This window comes from Sporothrix schenckii (genome assembly GCF_000961545.1).
Source record: "Sporothrix schenckii 1099-18 chromosome Unknown Cont44, whole genome shotgun sequence".
Classification (NCBI taxonomy): domain Eukaryota; kingdom Fungi; phylum Ascomycota; class Sordariomycetes; order Ophiostomatales; family Ophiostomataceae; genus Sporothrix; species Sporothrix schenckii.
The window spans coordinates 1,767,578-1,784,023 of NW_015971145.1; the positions used below are offsets into that span (position 1 = coordinate 1,767,578).

Genomic DNA, 16,446 nt, shown 5'->3' on the forward strand with positions numbered 1-16,446 from the left:
TCTTCTCGTCGAGTCGGCTGAATCTTGTCCACGACCCTTCGCTGTTTCCCTTGCATCTTTCACACTTCTATTCTCCTTTCATCCTTGGCCTATTTACCCTTCTCTACATGACCAACATTTATTGATTCCTCACACTTGCCGGACTTTCTTTCTATTTTTACGATACACAGCTATCCAAATATCTGCTGATACTCATACCCAGCCAGTTTGCTACTTCTATTTTTTGAACCAATTGTTTCAGCTCGTATTTCAGGGCGACTTGTTTTTTTCTTTTTTTGGTGTGTTCTTTTACTTGTGGCACCTTGGATTTTGCCTTGCATTTCTATTTTCGCTTATGAAACTTTTTGCGTACGTTTTTGTTAACTTTCTATTCACTTATTTTCATATATTCCGCGGTGTTATGCTAGCCCAGCCTCACTTCTGACTTGCATTCTTGCAGCTGCCAGCTCTTCTGTGCCGGTCGGTTCCTGGCCTCCGCCCCCGACCATCCCACACCTTTATCCCTTCTTCCTAATTTTCTTCTATTCTGCTGCATCGCACCCTTTGGATGTTACGTCTTTTCTCACCCCCCCAGTTTTATTTTTGTCCCTAAGATACCATTTTTTTTGCCGCAGCTTGTGTATTTGCTTCGGCTCATCTTCTTGTCTAACGACCTACTGTTGAACGAGCTGTGTTGTTCCTTTTTATTTATATTCTTTTTTGTCACCGACCGTCTAACCACAGCTGTCTCGCCGATCTTCTTCTTCTGGTCTCTGATCCGCCCTCATCATGTCGTCACTCAAATACATTCTGGGCGATAACGAGGATGAATATCATCCGCCTACCCACAGTCTGTCCTCCCCGTTTCTATCTTTTCACATCTGCAGTTCTTTTTCTGTCCTGGCCTTTCCTCCCCCTTCCCCCTCGCTTCTCTTCTGCCCCTTCGTGGTTTCGGTTTATTTTTAAACTTTACATCATCACTTCGACTCGTCTTTGCCTATATCGCCTCCCTTTGCGAGGACACTGAAACTAATATAAAGGGCCATCGTCTACCCTATCTTCATCAGACTCGCATGGCACAGAAGGGACACCAGCACACGCCAACACATCGACCCTTGTCTACCGAGGAAGCAACAACAAACCAGGAAAGTCTAGCAAGCCTGGCGGTAGCAGCAGTAGCAGCTCATCCAAGCCATCCGGTTCCAGTTCAAAGACCGCCCATCATCATTCCTCCAAGGGCAAGTCCAGCAACAAGGGCAAGCACAAAGCTGCCGAAGACGACAACCTTGACGTAGACGACTACGACTACGACCAATCCTCCACCCAGCTCGCCATGGACTCTGGCGCCGAGTACGGTTCCTCTGCGGAGGGTCAATACTACCAGCAGTCACATCATGGCCACAGCCACCATGGTCATCACGGAAGCAACCGAGTTGGCCACGGCGGCTATTACATGGACCCTAACGCTGGGGCCGGTTACGCACATTTGCAGGATACTGCCGTCATGCACAATGCCGGTGTGGCCATGGACGGCTCCTACGAAGCTGCGTCTATTCACCAATACGGCGCCATGCACGGCATGGACTCATCGTCGATGTCGGCGCACGGCGACATGTCGGGGCACTACGGCGGCATGGTTGCGTACACCGACCATAGAGACACCAGCTATACACCTGTAACCCGTCGTCAGAGTCGAGCCCTGAAGGGAAAGCCTGTCCACGTCTGTGACAGATGTGAACCTCGCCGTGTGAGTCTCCCAAATACCATTCCCGGATCTGTTCCCGCTCTATACTAACAGTCGCTTAGACTTTCACGCGAGCCGAACATTTGCGGCAAGTCTACATGGCCCAACACGCCGTTTCGCGACAGTTAGGAACCTACGCGTTGACTAACATTCAGAATGCTCTATAGCCGCCACCAGCTCAGTCACGATGAGCCTCGCCATATGTGCACCTACCCCGGCTGTACCAAAATCTTCTTTCGCACCGATCTGCTGCACCGGCACCAACAGAAGCAGTATGTTCCCTTCCTGCCCCCCCTCCCCTTTCCTTACTTTGCGCCTGAAGAGTGTGGTTCACGACGAGCTTGATCCTGATGTGACAAAGACATACATGGAGGATGGCCTCCAACGGAAGCGGCTCAAACGACAGTACTGACTGGCGCAGTAGCAGTGGGGAAGAGATGCCGCAAGACGCCGACGACGGAGAGGCCGGACCATCAGGTCGTCAAGGTTCGTCCCAGGCGAGCGATTCCCCGGGCGGGAGTTGGGCCGCCACAGGAGCAGTACGGAGCACCACCTATTTTTCTTTGTCAAAAGGGACCCCGGGAAGCAGGAGTGATAATAACCATGACAGTAGTACTGATCCCGACATGAGCGAGACCCCCGCAGGCCGACGTAGACGCCGTCGACCATCCAGCGTGGGGAGAGGTGATCCCCAGGGTCACAGTGGGGTCGGACGGAAACGCACTATTCGATCGGAAGGGAAGACGAAAACAAAAAACCAAGACGACAATCCACGTCCAAGCGACAGCCAAACACTCGGCGGGCAGTCGAACTCGCTGCAAACCGTCCGAACGACGGATCTCAGCACCCACGACAAGAAAGGGAAGGATACCAAGGGCGGGGAGAGTGGACGGGACAGAAAAACAAGGGCTGTCCGCAGAGCACAAGGCGTGGGCCTACACAGTGTCCTGGTCGGCTCTGCAGCCAGCAGCGCGCACCAACTGACCTTTCACGAAGAAACGGCGCCTGAAACCCACCCGATGAGCACTATTTCACCTCCTGCTGGCGACTTGCGACCGAGAGACGAAGCCCAAGACAACCCCTACGCACAACCTCGGTACCCCGGCCCCTATATGCATACCCAGTCGTTGCAGACTCATGCCGGTATCTATAGTCGTCACAATCGCAATCACACGGTGCCCGACGCAGGTTATGATGAACAACAACAACTCTCGCGCTTCAATCATCAATACCACAACAGCAATCTGTCCCCGGCATTGGGTGGCCCCCGTCAAGCAGCAGCGTGGCAGACGACAATGCCAGCCATAGCGGCACAACTGGCCCCATGCCATTGCCTCGCACCGGTATGGCGGGATCGAGCACAATACCAATCGACGACACAGAAGGCATTGGCCACCCTCTACCCGTGTCCTATTCCATGGCCTCAGGCGGTTTTGCTGTTTCTGCCAACAGCAACGGTCCCGGCCCACTACTGCCGTCTGCACACGGCTATGACCCGATGCCGACGCACTATGAGCATCCTGTCAATCCGCCCGCCGGCCCAGCAGTCTCGTTTGCCTCGGAAAGTGCGCCACCGCTCATGGACTCCAGTCTGCCCCGCGACTATATGTCGCCCAGCAGCAGCTCTAGCCTTCGCCACATCGATGCCGCCAGCAGCTCGGGTAGTTGGACAACTTCGTATACACTGTCCTCATCCGTCAGTTCGTCTGCCAGGCATGGTTGTACCACAATGGACGATTTGTAAGAAGGTGGTGGTGAGCTATTTCGGAGGGGTGCTCAAGCAAGGTATCACCAGTTGGGAGTTGGTCCGTGCCTTTTCGTGTATATTTCACATGCTGGCAAGAATGAATAAGCCAGAGGCCAGTTGAACGTTCGCGAGGACAACTAATGAGGAGGAAGGCTCTTTTACGGTCAGAACGACTTTTCAGAGCTTGCAGGTCAAGGGGAGGATCTCACATATATGTTGTATTTATTTCTGTTGACGTTGGTGACTGACCTGCACTTGGTCGTCCTATTTTTACTTTTATTTTTAATATAGTTGCATGTAGGGGTATTTATGGCTTGTTCGGCTCCGCGACTATCTTTCGAGTGCGATGCATTGATACGCGCGGCAAGAGTGCAGCGAACCGGCAGCACTCTGGCCCGCCTGGCAACCGCCTATGTGAAGCTCTGGAGGGGGCCAGTCGGCTTACTGGATCGGGGCGTCTTAGCGCTGTGCTGTTGCAGGGGCCGAAGAATTGGGGGGAAACACGAGACCAGCTCATGACAGAGACAGTCTGTGCGCCGTGCCTGATGCGCGCCCCTGACGCAATTGAGCAGGGGAGAGAGCGAGAGAAAAAGGGAGCGCACATGGCTTGATAAGGTGCTTGCGTTTTGCGGCAGACAGGAAGTCACAAGGCTTCATCGCAGGTTCAGCTTGTTGTAAGATATTATCTCACAAAACGAAAAACGTACCGAAAGAACGATCTCCAATCGCAATTGCGTCTTCTCACTGGAATCACTGCCTTGGGGCGCTAAACCAGCTAGACAGGTCGCTCTTTCGTCAGCGTAGGCCTTTGGTCGGGCCAAGACAGGCCCTGACTTCCTGTTTTTGCTCAGATTCCGTAATTGCCATTTGGATACTCCGTAGAGGGCAGGCGTGATCTCAGTGTAGCTTCCTTTTAGCGCCGTAACCAAGGCCATTTCTTCAAGAGAGCAAGAGCAACCAGGCAGAATGCCCCGGTTTTCGTCTGATTTGATATGCCCAAGCTCCTGCTTTTTTCGCCCAATTTTACGACGCCCCCCCAGGCCACCCCCCTCAGGCTAAGCAAAAAGCGTCTCTCTTTGTTTCGATAGCTTTCCGTGACGCATGGGCAGCTTTCCTCTTTGTTTTCAGTCCTCTTTCCCTCTTTTCATTCTCGTCATCCGCACTCGCTTCTGCCATTTTTGCTTCACTTATTTTCTCCCCAACAAACAACCATCTTCCCGCTCCTAAACCACCAACAAACCGTCTCAGACATCCCGTTGCATTTAAGCTTTTACGCACCAGATTGGCTTTCGTATTCTTCCATTCTCCCGAACCAATTCGACATTCCATTGAAATAATTCAAAAAGGTAAGTAAGCCGCCTCTTCTCCGCAGCTGCGGGAGCGAGCATTCAGGAAAGCGGTGAACAGAGAGAAGGAAAGCCACGGGCCACGGCGTTGGAACTCCGAAAAGGTGCTCGAAGACAAGAAAGGAGAAAGCAAAAAGCTGGTGCGCGTTGGCACGAGCTTCGAGAGTAGCCGTGCCTTCTGCCAGTCAGGAGTTGCGTGGCAAGCAAAGTGAGACAGAAGCTTACCCTGCCAGCCTACGACAAGCTGCAGAGAAGCCCTGCAGGTCCTCATTTCGTTGCTCGCTGGCAGGTTCCGCCTCCGCTTCGATCCCGGTCGCTTTTCCCCTCCTCTCTTCTTGCAGGCTGTCTCGGCGCACGGTCCAATCCTTGATCACTCTCGTCTTTCTCGGCGTCGGCTTCGATAGCTAACCAAGCAGCCTCGTTAAACAGAAACCGTTACGACGAAACCTTTGTCGTTCTTCTTGCAGCTTCGACTGCACTCGTCCCTCCTGCCCGTCCTAGTTTCCGCCGCGCACAGCATCCGCTACCGCTGGCAGCTTTTGAACGCATTCGCAGCTTATCCGTCGCCACCGCAGCAGCGTTTTCGACAATCAACTCTCTGCGCCAACGTCCCAATTCACCAGCGTCGCTGCTCTCCATCCACTCTAAGCACACTCATCTGCTGTTCGACGCCTACAGTCAACATGGGAAGCTTTGTTTTCATCTGGTACGCATTGTGTCGCAAGCCGGGGCGTCCGGGTTGGTGGCCGTGAGGATGGACGACTTTGGGAATTTTGCTGCCTAGTGAACAGATTGCTGACGAGATTTTGTTTTTCCTCGAACAGGCCCAATGCCGGCAACGAGGTCTTTGTGACCGGCACGTTCGACAACTGGTCCAAGTCCGTCCAGCTCAAGAAGGTTGGCGACGTTTTCCAGAATACTGTTGAGCTGGGCAATATCTCGAAGAAGATTTACTACAAGGTATGTGATTGATGGTTGGTCTCAGCCGTTTTACACCTGCCACGCGACATGTGTGCGTTGCGAACGAACCACCCGTTTCCCAACGGGATGGTCCCCTCGCTTGTTGCCTGAGCTGGCCTCCCTTGTTTTACTGCACTTTCCCCTGCCCAGCCCCTTTTGCAGTCACCTTGTCTTTTTGTTCCTCGAATTGGGTCCTGTCAAGTTTCTTTTTTTTGTATGGTGCTTGCCTCGACTCTTCTCCAATTGTCTCTCAAACGGCCTGGCCAAGCCGGTCAGCCTTAGGCAACAATCAATCTGCCACTGCCTGGCATCTCTCACCAAACGAATGCGGCCTTAGTTTTCGCAAAGATGCCAAAACGAGAAGGGCGAGCGGCCTCGGCCAACCTGCTTGTCTCACCCATTTCTTTCTTTTTGTGCAGCCGAGCGGAGACAATGACGCAAGGTCTGCAGACTGGCTCCAGCCTAGCGCAGAATGTGGAGGTCAGCGCCCATTGGCAGGAATCAAGACTTGGTCCAGAGGCTAGGCGAGCCTGGCCAGTTCGGCCAATTGACCCCTCTCCGCCGACCTCGTCGCTAAACGATCACCTGTGACAAAGGTCGATCGATCTCGTTCTTGTTGCTAGACTCGCCAGGCTTTGTCTACTCGACTCGCGACCAGCCGAGAATTACCCTGCACCGCCCTTTTTTGTATCTATTGGCATTGCCCCTCTTCTGTTTCCTCGCTTCCTTTTCTCTTTTGTTTCCTCTTTTTGGGGGCTCCTCTGTTACGCTGCCATTGCTTCAACTTCGTCGTCTTGTTACCAATTTATTTGCCCTGTGCAACCCACTTGGTTCAGCGTACGTACTAAACAATTTCTCTTTTTCTCCAGTTTGTCGTCGACGGCGAGTGGGTGCTTGATCCTGCTGCGCCCAAAGAGAAGGACGAGGAGGGCAACGTCAACAACGTTCTGACTCCCGAGAACATCGTCGCTACGCCAGCCTCTGCTGCCGTCATCAGCTCTGCCGCTCCTACGGCTAGTACGTCCCAGCTCGCTGCTGGTGTTCCCGTCAAAGACAAGGCTCTTGACACCCCTGTCTCCATCCTGCCCGTGACTGAGGCGCCTGTTGTGGCTGGCGCGACTCCTGCATTTGCCAGTGCTATCAGCTCGGCCGCTCCCCAGTCCTCTACCGCCCAGCTTGCAGGCGCAGTTCCCTTGGAACCAAAGGCCGTTGACACCCCTGTCGCGACCCTTCCCGTCACAGAGGCGCCCGTTGCCGCCAAGGAGACCCCCGCCTCATCCACCGTCATCAGCTCTGCCGCACCAGCGTCCTCTACTGCTGCTCTCGCTGCCGACGTTCCTCTGGAAAAGAAGGACGAGACTCCTGCTCCCAAGGAGACTTCCACCGCTACCGATATTGCCGCGCCCGTTACTGCCGCTGCCGCCGGTGTTGCTGCTGTTGGTGCCGCTGTTGTTGCCACCGCCAAGGGTTCCGCCGAAGACGCAAAGAAGATGTCCGGCTACCAGACCGATGATATCCCGGGGACCTTCCCCGAGACCCCTGCGAACGAGCTCAACAAGGAAATCAAGCTCGTCAACCCCTTACCTGCCGCCCCTGGCGGTGTGAACCCCGTGAAGCTCGCGCCCGGCGAGAAGATTCCCGAATCGCTAAAGTCTGGCGACATCAACGCCAACGTGAAGCTTGACCCCGAGTCGTACGAGAAGGCCGACGCCGCTATTGCCGGTGGTTTCTCCGCCGATCAACTGCCCCCCGTCTCCAAGAACATCATTCCCGAGTCGAGCCTGCCCATCGTCGGCGGCAATGACGTTGCTATCAACTCGGCTGCCCCCGCTGCGACAACCGCCGCGCTTGCTGGCGCCGTGCCCCTGGAGAAGAACAAGGCCGCTACCTCCGCCCCATCCAAGGAAGAGGCCGTCCCTGAGGTTGTCAAGGAGAGCCAGGAGGCTGCTGGTGTCTCTCCGGAGGCCAGCGCCATCCCTACCGAGGTGAAGGAGAAGCAGCAGGTGGAGGACGAGCTGCTGAAGAAGGTCCCCGAGGCCCCTGTCACCTCGGACGGCACCACCACCGCCGCCAACAACAACCAATCCTCCATTTCCCCCACTGCCGTTGTTGGTAGCGTCACTGCTGCTGCTGCCGCAATTGGTGCCACTGCCCTCGCCACTGCCACGTCCGCCAAGGACAAGGCCGTCGAGCAGGCCGGTCCCACGGTCCAGAAGGCGACTGCGTCTGCCAGCGATGCTGCCGCCAAGCTGCCCGTGTCTGTCAAGCAGGTTCTGCCGAACTCTATCCAGGAGCAGCTTGCCACCACGGCCGCCGGCGGCGAGGCCGAGGCGTCGAATGTTCCGGCTGAGGTGAAAGAGTCGATCCAGCAGGCCGGCACCAGCCCCGAAGCTGCCGCCAACCCCACGGCCATCCAGGAAAAGAAGGCCGTTGAGGCCGAGCTGCTGAAGAAAGTTGATTCTGGCGCGCCCGGTGAGGGTGCTTCGGCTGCCGCACCCGCCACCAAGTCTTCCGCAGCTGCCCCCGCCGCGGCCTCCACCCCTGCCGTGGCTGCTGGTGCCGCTTCTGCTGCTGGTGCCGCTTCTGTTGCCGGTGCCTCTTCTGCTGGTCCTGCCTCTTCTGCTGGTCCTACTGCCTCTGCTGGTCCTGCTGCTTCTGTTGGTCCTGCTGCTTCTGTTGGTCCTGCTGCTTCTGCTGGTCCTGCCTCTTCCGCTGGTCCTGCCGCTTCTGCGGCTCCTGCTGTTTCTGCCGGTCCTGCTAGATCATCTGATCCTGCTACTACTGCTGCTCGAGCTGCTGCCGCCCATTCTTCTGCTACCCGCCCCGCTACCGAGGCTGCTACGGCTACAAATGGCAAGGACTCCGTCCCTGTTGGTGCCGCCGCGTCGGGCCCTGCGTCGGTTCCCCAGGTCGCTCCTATCCCCAACCCCACCGCCGCAGCCATTGGCTCTGCTTCGTCATCCCGGCCATCCAAGGGTGGAGTTGTCAACGCCGAGAAGAAGAAGAAGAACCGCCTCAGCGGCTTCTTCCACAAGATCATGGACAAGATCGATGGCGACAAGAAATAGAACCTCCTCGATTCTCCACAACCGCCCGTCACTTTTCTCAGCTCGTTCCGGTCCCATTCTCGTTATGGCCATCTACGTGGCCGTGTCTTGCTTTCTCCTCATAACACCACGTCATCTGTACAGTTTCCGTCACGCTCTTGTCTAGAAAGGCACCCCATATTTTGATTTTAATTTTTCTCTTTTTGGTTTGTGGTTGTTTTTTTCTAGTCTTTTTTTTTTGGACATCGCATTTTGCATTTTTTGCTCTCTTTACGTGTTGTCCTTTCCCCGACGCCAGAGTAAGGTTGACGTGTTCCTTCCTGTCAGCTCATCTCTTCCGTCGTTCATATGGGCATGCGATTTTTTTTTTCTCATCTCTTTCTTGATTCCCCGGGGTGTGCTACTCTACTCGCGTTGTTCTTGTTCTGTGAGACCAGACATTAATGAATTGAAAATAGAAGGCATAATGGGGATCGGGCATCCAGAGGGTCATATGTGTTGGATACCAAATTAAAGAGAAGAGGGTCGCGGAGAAGTGGTAATGGGGAGGGCTTGGAACCGGCTTGGTTGGCCATGGTCTCTTAAATTTGTTTTGCATTTTATCTAAGTTTCATCATTTTGATCGCTGTCCAATTTGAATTTGTAGTAGTGTAGACAAATACAGTAAACGTTTTCACCTCAGTGAGCACAATATTCATTATTTTTGAATAGTGCAATAGGTATCAGATGTTGAAGCTGTGCAAATTGCGCGGAGTGTGACGTAGCAGATTGCGTTTCACGTGATCGCCCGACAAATAGCGTGGCATTCCGTTTCGCCTTCCGTCCCGAGTGTCATTTGCCCCGCCCTTTCCAGCCTATGACTCCGTCTGCCGCGACTTCCTCTGCTTAGATCATTCGCTCCTGCTTTTTCTGCGCACTATCGACACCACTGTCGTGATTCTCCTAGCGTTCCCCTCCTCTCCTCACGTCTTCCTCTCTCTCTCCTTCTCCCATTCCAACGCCTTCCGCGCCTTGGACGGACTCTTTGCCGTTTCTGGTTGTGAACCAACACTCTGTCCTATGCCGACGCGTTCTCGATAGATGTCGATGACTTCCGACCGCTGATCGCCAATCCCTAAACCGCTTCATCGACAGAAACGAAGCCCTCCTCCTGATCCCACGTCGTCCGTTGCTGCTCTTTTTCAAAGGGCCAAGACCAACGTCGCCAACTACTGGCTGCAGCGAGACCTGCAGGGCGATGACGATTGGGATGAAGCTCCGATACTATCATTGTCGATAGCGATAGACGTCGGCATATCCAGCGAGCCATCCGTTCTCATTAGCACTCGTTTCGAAACGTCTCGACAACCGCCACCGTTTGCCACTCATTGACCTTCGTACTTCTTCACGGTTGTCACGGCCCAGCACGCAAGTCTCCTTTCAGCCTCTCTTTTTACAGCCGTATCCGCTTAAACGCCTGCTGGACGATCACCGACAGCTTTCTTCCCCTTCGCCTTCTCGAAAAAAAAATGAGCGTACCACAGGCGAACCTGGGCAAGTCTTTGTCGTCTCCTTCTCCATCCTCGCACTCGCCAGTCACCCCAGCAGCCGCATCGACTGGCGGCGCTGACTACTCCTCCCGTCGGCCGAACCAGCAGACCAGCGGACCTGCTGCAGGCATCTCGGCGGCCCCACGCAAAGGCCAGGCATCACGCAAGCAACACCGGAACCAGAAACGGCCGGGCGCTGCGAGCGGTGGAGCGTCCGGCAGTGGCAACACCGGGCAGAACAAGAACAAAAACTACCGCTTCGAGGACGAGGATGATATGGCGGAAACCCGCGCTTTGAAGAACGCGTCCAGCCGCCGCGGCCAGACGTCCATCACCCACCTCCTCAACTATGCGGCGCCCTCTCGCGCCCATCTGGACCACGCCTTTGGCGGCAACGACCACTACTACGGCAGCCGCTCCCGGCACCATGGAGGACACCATCACTACGCCGGCGGTGGCCACCACTCGTACCGCTCCCACCACCACAACAGCTCGGTCGACAAGGCCCGGTTTGTGCACTCCAACTACCGTTTCGTTGTCTCGCCCAAGGGCAACTATGCGACCCAAGCCACCGACGCCGACGGGTACATTGACTGGAGCGATGTCCTGCAGGTCCTGGCGTCGACTGAGTCTCAAAGCTCGTCGTGTCCCATCTGTCTGTCAGAGCCTGTTGCGCCCCGCATGGCCAAGTGCGGCCACATCTTCTGTCTGCCCTGTCTGATTCGCTTCATGCACGCCATCGATGCCGACGACTCGGCCAGCAACGCCTCCCGTACCGCACGCACTGTGGTCGGTCTCCCGCCTGTCCCGGATGCGAATGGCGCACTCGCATCGCCGTCAGCACCCGTGCCAGAAAAGCGAGCCAAGTGGAAGAAGTGCCCCATCTGTGAGGAGAGCGTGTACCTGGGGGAGGTGCGGCCCGTACGCTTCTATGCAGGGCAAGAAAGCCCGTTGCCCCGGCCAGGTGACGATGTCGTGCTACGTCTCATGATGCGCCACGCCAACTCGACCGTCGCATTGCCACGCGAAAGCGCAGCGGATGTACTCAATTCTGGAGCCAAGGGCGGACGGGGCGGTGTTTCGATTCCGTGGCACTTTGCGGCCAATGTACTTGACTATGCACGCATCATGAAGGGAACCGGGGACTACATGGTGGAGGAGTTTGGGCGGGAGCTGGAAGACCTTGCGCGCCAGGAGAAAGAGGACGAGCTGCTGTTCCACGAGGACGGCGAGTGGACACGGCGCGCTATGCGGGCCGTGCGAACGGCACAGGAGAGCTCCCGAGAACTGGGCGGAATCGAGCTCGCACTGCAGGACGGCAGCATTTTCGGTGGCAGTAGCAGCAACCAGCGACCAATGAAGCAACTTCCTGTCGGGGCCGAACCTGCGTCACCCACGGTGGCAACCGCATCACCAGCTCCAGCACGAGCTGCGCAACCGCGTCCCGACGACGGACTATCTTCCCTACCACGACCAACGGCCGCCTCATCAGGCGCCGCCGCTGCCGCAGGTGCAGCTGCTACTGTGGCAACCCCACAAGACTTTTACTTTTACATGTCACCGCCGCACCTCTATCTCTCTCCGCTGGACATTCGTATCCTCAAGACCAAATACGGCTCCTTTTCGGCGTTCCCCTCCACCCTCCTGCCGCGCGTCGAGCACATTTCCACCGGCCACGTGGTAGACGACGCCATGCGCCGCCGCGCCAAGTATCTTGGTCATCTCCCCGCCGGCTGCGTCGTGTCCTTTCTGGAGTGCGACTGGACGGACATTGTGCCGGCCGAGACGCTCGCTACGTTTGCCGAGGACATTGAGCGCCGCCGGAAGCGCAACCGCGACAAGGCCTTCCAGGAAGAGCGCGAACGGTTGCAGGCCGAGCGTCTTGAAGCCGCCGCACTCCACAGAGGTGCTGGACGGCGCGGTGGTATCGGTGGCGGAGGCGGTAGTGGTGATGCACACGGCGGTCTTGATGGCGGCGATCACGGCCACGACAGCGTATACGACGACGCCGTCCGGCCCATGGATATCAACGAGTTCCAGCCGCTCGGGGGTGGTCCTGGTGACAGCGAGGGCGGCGGCTTGACATCGTCGTCGGCCTCCCCGCCCAACCCGCGCCTTGGCTTTGGCCAGCTGGCATCCATGTCGACGACGCCGCCTTCGTCGTCGTCCAACTCGGCATCACGCACCGTTTGGGGTACGCGCGCCGTGCCCGTGTCGCCGAGCCTGCAAGCCTATGTTGCCAGTAATGCCCCGGACGATGGCTGGCTCAAGGACGACCAGGTGCTGGGCTCGCTCCTCGATACGAGCGGAGCCAGCGACGCCGACCTGGTGGCCCAGATGGAAGCCCTGGGCGTAGAGGCGGCCAAGCAGACCGTCGACGGCGACGCGGCCGCTGCCGCGTCCCCGGCTGCGGGTGGCAAATCCAAGAAGAAGAAGAAGCAAAAAATTACACTCATGAGCACCGGCGGCCGAAGAGGATTCTGATTTTTGGAAGACCCGGAACACAATGAATGTGCAGAACCATTCTTTGAATCTGGCCAGTTCTACATGTCGGCGCACACATTTACGGAGCTCTCCCTTAGGTTCTGTTTCCTTAAACTACTGCATGCCTTCTCATTTCGAAGCCAGATATAGCAGCGTTCTTTTTTTTTTCTTTTTTTTCACGCAAAGCAGCTTATGACCTTGTCGTTGTCACGGATGACGGCATATACTAGCAAATAACATACATTACATACCACTATCTATTTACGGGCTACCGCTATGCGAATACAAAACATTTGCAACGACTAAAACGCCTTTTTATTGCCCCGCGTATTCTGATTTTGTACGAAAGCTAAGCAGTACTCTATATTATCGTCCACGTCGCAGAACAGGGAAACCGGCTCGGTGTCTTCCCAACATCTGCTGTTCAATCCCGCCGCCTTTTTGTGTGTACTGAATACTGTAATAGGAAAACCAAACCTGCCTGTAAACCGGACGACAAAAAATAGCAGGTAAAAATAACGCAAAGGGAATAATATAGCAAAAAGGGGATGAATCATCTATTGTGTTTTGGGGTGGTTTATGGGCGTTTTGCGGAACCAGAGAGGAAGACGGCGTAAAGACGGGAAAGAGGGGGGAATGAAATGAAGACCAGGATGAAGAGGAAGAAAGGGAAAGAGAAATCGGAGAAGAAAAGCAAAGCGGGCACTGACAACACCAAAACGATAGACAGGCAACGCAAACTGTACCCACACGCTTATGATGCGCGCAGGCTTCGCCGCAGGTCGGACGACGAAGCAATGCGCTCGATGCCGTTGCCAGTCCGGGAGCTGCTCGGGCGACTCTTAGCTTCTTGTGTATTGTTTCCGCTACCGCTGCCGCTGCCGCTACCACTGCCGCTGCCCGACGGCTGCTTATCGTCGCTCTCCTCAGAGTCGTCGTCACTGACTTGTTGCGACCGCGTGTCCCGGCCGCGCTGTCGGCTCTTGGTCATCCACGACCGCACACCGCCAATCAGGCCGAGGGCGTAGCCGGCCACAAAGTCGTTGGTGCTGCCGACGGGCGACTTGGGTGTCGACATGTTGATGCTGGGGGCCGCGCCGTTACCACCGCCCACAGCCTGCTGATGCTGCTGGTGGAGGTTCAAGGTCGAGGTGGGGCTCGCCGGGAGGGGCCCATCGTTGGCGGTCAGGTACGACTGGCCGGCGGGGGAGCCGAGGTGCAGCGAGGGCCGCGGGGCAGGGCTCTGGGGCCGGCTGTTGGGCCAGAACTGGCGCAGCTCCTTGCTGAGCTCCTGGCCGGTCGTGGTCCAGTTGGCACGGATATTGTCACGCAGGTCTTGGACGTGGCGCTTGAGCTCGAGCTCGTTCTTCTTCAGCCAGCTCACATTGAGCTCCTGGCGGGAGGTGCCGCGCTTCAGTTGGCGGGAGATGTACTTTTCGTAGTCGCGGACGATCTTGGTGATGATGCCCGTGGTGCTGACACCCTCGGTGCGCTGGGTCACCAAAAACTTGCCAGCGGCCTTTATCGGCTGGTAAATGTCGTCGCCCTCGTCGGCGCCGTAGGGGATGTCGTCGTGGGCGACGTAGTCAATCTGGTGCTCCTCGAGGAAGGCGGGCGTAACGATCCACGGGCAGTTTTCAATGACTTCGTCTACCCACTTGCAGTGGCGTACAGTCTCGGCGCGCTCCTTGCCGGACAGCACAGTCAAGCCCTTGCGCTTGTGGGTCTCCTCGTCGCCCGTGACGCCAACAATGAGGTAAACGTCAGAGAACGCCTTCTTGGCCTGCTCAAGCTGGCGCATGTGTCTACTGGGAGTTAGAAAGTGTTGCCCACGTATCGTACAATCTGCTATAGAAGAAAATGGAGGATATACCCAAGATGGAACAGATCAAAGACGCCATCTGCATAGACACGGACCGGCCGACCTGTGGGTGGGGAGTTTGTGCGGTAGCCGTGAGGGTGAATGAGACCGCCGCCACCGACCGGCGGCGGCGCCATGGACTCGTCGGACGCACTCACGTCCTCGTTGTCGCCCTCGTTATCGTCATCGCTGGTAGAGTTGCTGTTCCGGCGGTCATCGGTGTCGACATTCGGACGCTGCCGCTTGCTGGGAGGCAGCTGCTTCTGTCGCTGGCTCTGGCGCCGTGTCGACGGGGATGCGTCGGCGCCATCGTTGTCGTGTTCGGACTCGATGTTATCGTCGCCATTCTCCTCGTGATAGTCGTCGTGGTCGTTGACAGCTGTTTCACGGGTACGCTTGCGTTTGCCGTTAGCACCGCCGGTCGTTGAGCTTGACGAAGGAGGCATTTTGCGTGGGTTGTATGTGTGTGTGCAATGTGGAAAAGAGGTCGGGTCGGTCAATCGTCAACGGCGACCAAATAAATCGTTAGACGCGGAATTCGATGCAGCCGATAAAAGACGCAATGGCGAAGCCAGTTGCCGAGAAAACAGAAGCTTGCGACGATGAGAAAAAAAGGAGAGAAAGGGAGATCGAGGTTTAATTGCAGTATTTTCTGGAGGCTGCGTTGAAAAATGGAGAGCCAGAAACACGGCTGGGCCAATAGAAAGAACCAAGTCAATCGAATGACGACACCAGCAGCTGCGGCAGCGACAGAATGTGTTTGTTGTGCCTTGAAGTTGGATTTTGATTTTTGGTGGTGCTGTGGCCCCGATTGGTTTGGCCAGGTTCCACGAAAGCCGAGCTGGGTAGACGTGTCAAATGCGAACAGAACGTGGCACGGGCGCGACCGGATATCATAGGAGTCGACCCAAAGTAGGTAGAAGTCGAAAATAAGGATGGCAGGTTACATGAAGCAAATGAGAAGAGAAAGCAAAGGAGAGGGTTTGGAAAAGTTGAAAAGGGACAAGAGACCGAAAAGAAGAAATGACGGAAAGCTGGCGGAAGCAGTCGAAGCTGCAGGAAATCTAGAAAGTCGCCCTTTCCCAAGTAGGCAAAATGATACGCTAACAGCTATAGCATTAAAAGCAGAAGGTACGCCCCAACAGCCCCTATTCTTGACCCTAGCAAGTGAAAGACACAGCAGCAGTGTGGGAAGGAGTTGTGGACTGGGGACTTTCGCTGGGAAAGAGCGAGGCAAGCCATGGAATGACAGGGCAGGAGTAAATAAGATCCATTACGGAGTACGGCATAAATGCTCTCAAAATTACATGGAAGGACCGGGAGGGAAAGTGTGACATGCAAGGACACGCCCTCGGTCCATTGTGCTGGCCGCAACTCCCCTGCCTCTGTAAGCTGGGCATAAAAGTGGCGTCATCAGAATAAGCGGCCTCTTTTCACGCTGGGCGCACCATTGCCCCAACGCCATTTCACAAAGAAGTCCTTTGTCCTTTGTCAAGGACCTTGCAGAACTCATGGCTCAAGTGCCGCAGCATGGCTACTGTAGTGAGTAAAAGGCACGCTCTTCGTATTTTGTACAACCTTTGTCGTGAGACTTTGGTGCCTTTCGTCCTCCATCCTCCGATCCCATATTAATGCGTAAATGGGACATCACGAAGTACGATACATGCGAAAACACGCTGGCAGTAATAAGAGATAATTATTTAAAAACTGTCTTGAATAAGTGCAGCCGTTCGATTCCTCCATGATTCA

General features: G+C 55.8%; 5 protein-coding genes across 5 annotated transcripts; 3 read left to right on the top strand and 2 right to left on the bottom strand.

Moving 5' to 3' along the window:
- Positions 1-768: 768 nt before the first annotated feature.
- SPSK_08526 (uncharacterized protein) lies at positions 769-3,467 on the top strand (the record flags this gene model as incomplete). The annotated part of the gene is made up of 6 exons (XM_016735119.1): positions 769-829; positions 1,020-1,726; positions 1,786-1,847; positions 1,891-1,995; positions 2,085-2,898; positions 2,964-3,467. The coding sequence occupies 6 exons, from the start codon at positions 769-771 to the stop codon at positions 3,465-3,467; spliced, it is 2,253 nt and encodes a 750-aa protein (XP_016587296.1).
- A 656-nt stretch (positions 3,468-4,123) lies between these two features.
- On the bottom strand, positions 4,124-4,405 carry SPSK_10138 (uncharacterized protein; the record flags this gene model as incomplete). The annotated part of the gene is made up of 2 exons (XM_016736692.1): positions 4,124-4,138; positions 4,178-4,405. The coding sequence occupies 2 exons, from the start codon at positions 4,403-4,405 to the stop codon at positions 4,124-4,126; spliced, it is 243 nt and encodes an 80-aa protein (XP_016587297.1).
- Positions 4,406-5,499: 1,094 nt separating this feature from the next.
- On the top strand, positions 5,500-8,844 carry SPSK_08400 (uncharacterized protein; the record flags this gene model as incomplete). The annotated part of the gene is made up of 3 exons (XM_016734998.1): positions 5,500-5,522; positions 5,641-5,776; positions 6,646-8,844. The coding sequence occupies 3 exons, from the start codon at positions 5,500-5,502 to the stop codon at positions 8,842-8,844; spliced, it is 2,358 nt and encodes a 785-aa protein (XP_016587298.1).
- A 1,487-nt stretch (positions 8,845-10,331) lies between these two features.
- Positions 10,332-12,836, top strand: SPSK_08595 (RING finger domain protein; the record flags this gene model as incomplete). The annotated part of the gene is made up of 1 exon (XM_016735187.1): positions 10,332-12,836. One exon carries the CDS (start codon positions 10,332-10,334, stop codon positions 12,834-12,836), a length of 2,505 nt encoding a protein of 834 aa, XP_016587299.1.
- Positions 12,837-13,590: 754 nt separating this feature from the next.
- Positions 13,591-15,143, bottom strand: SPSK_09120 (choline-phosphate cytidylyltransferase; the record flags this gene model as incomplete). Its single annotated transcript, XM_016735699.1, has 2 exons — positions 13,591-14,641; positions 14,710-15,143. 2 exons carry the CDS (start codon positions 15,141-15,143, stop codon positions 13,591-13,593), a joined length of 1,485 nt encoding a protein of 494 aa, XP_016587300.1.
- Positions 15,144-16,446: the final 1,303 nt, after the last annotated feature.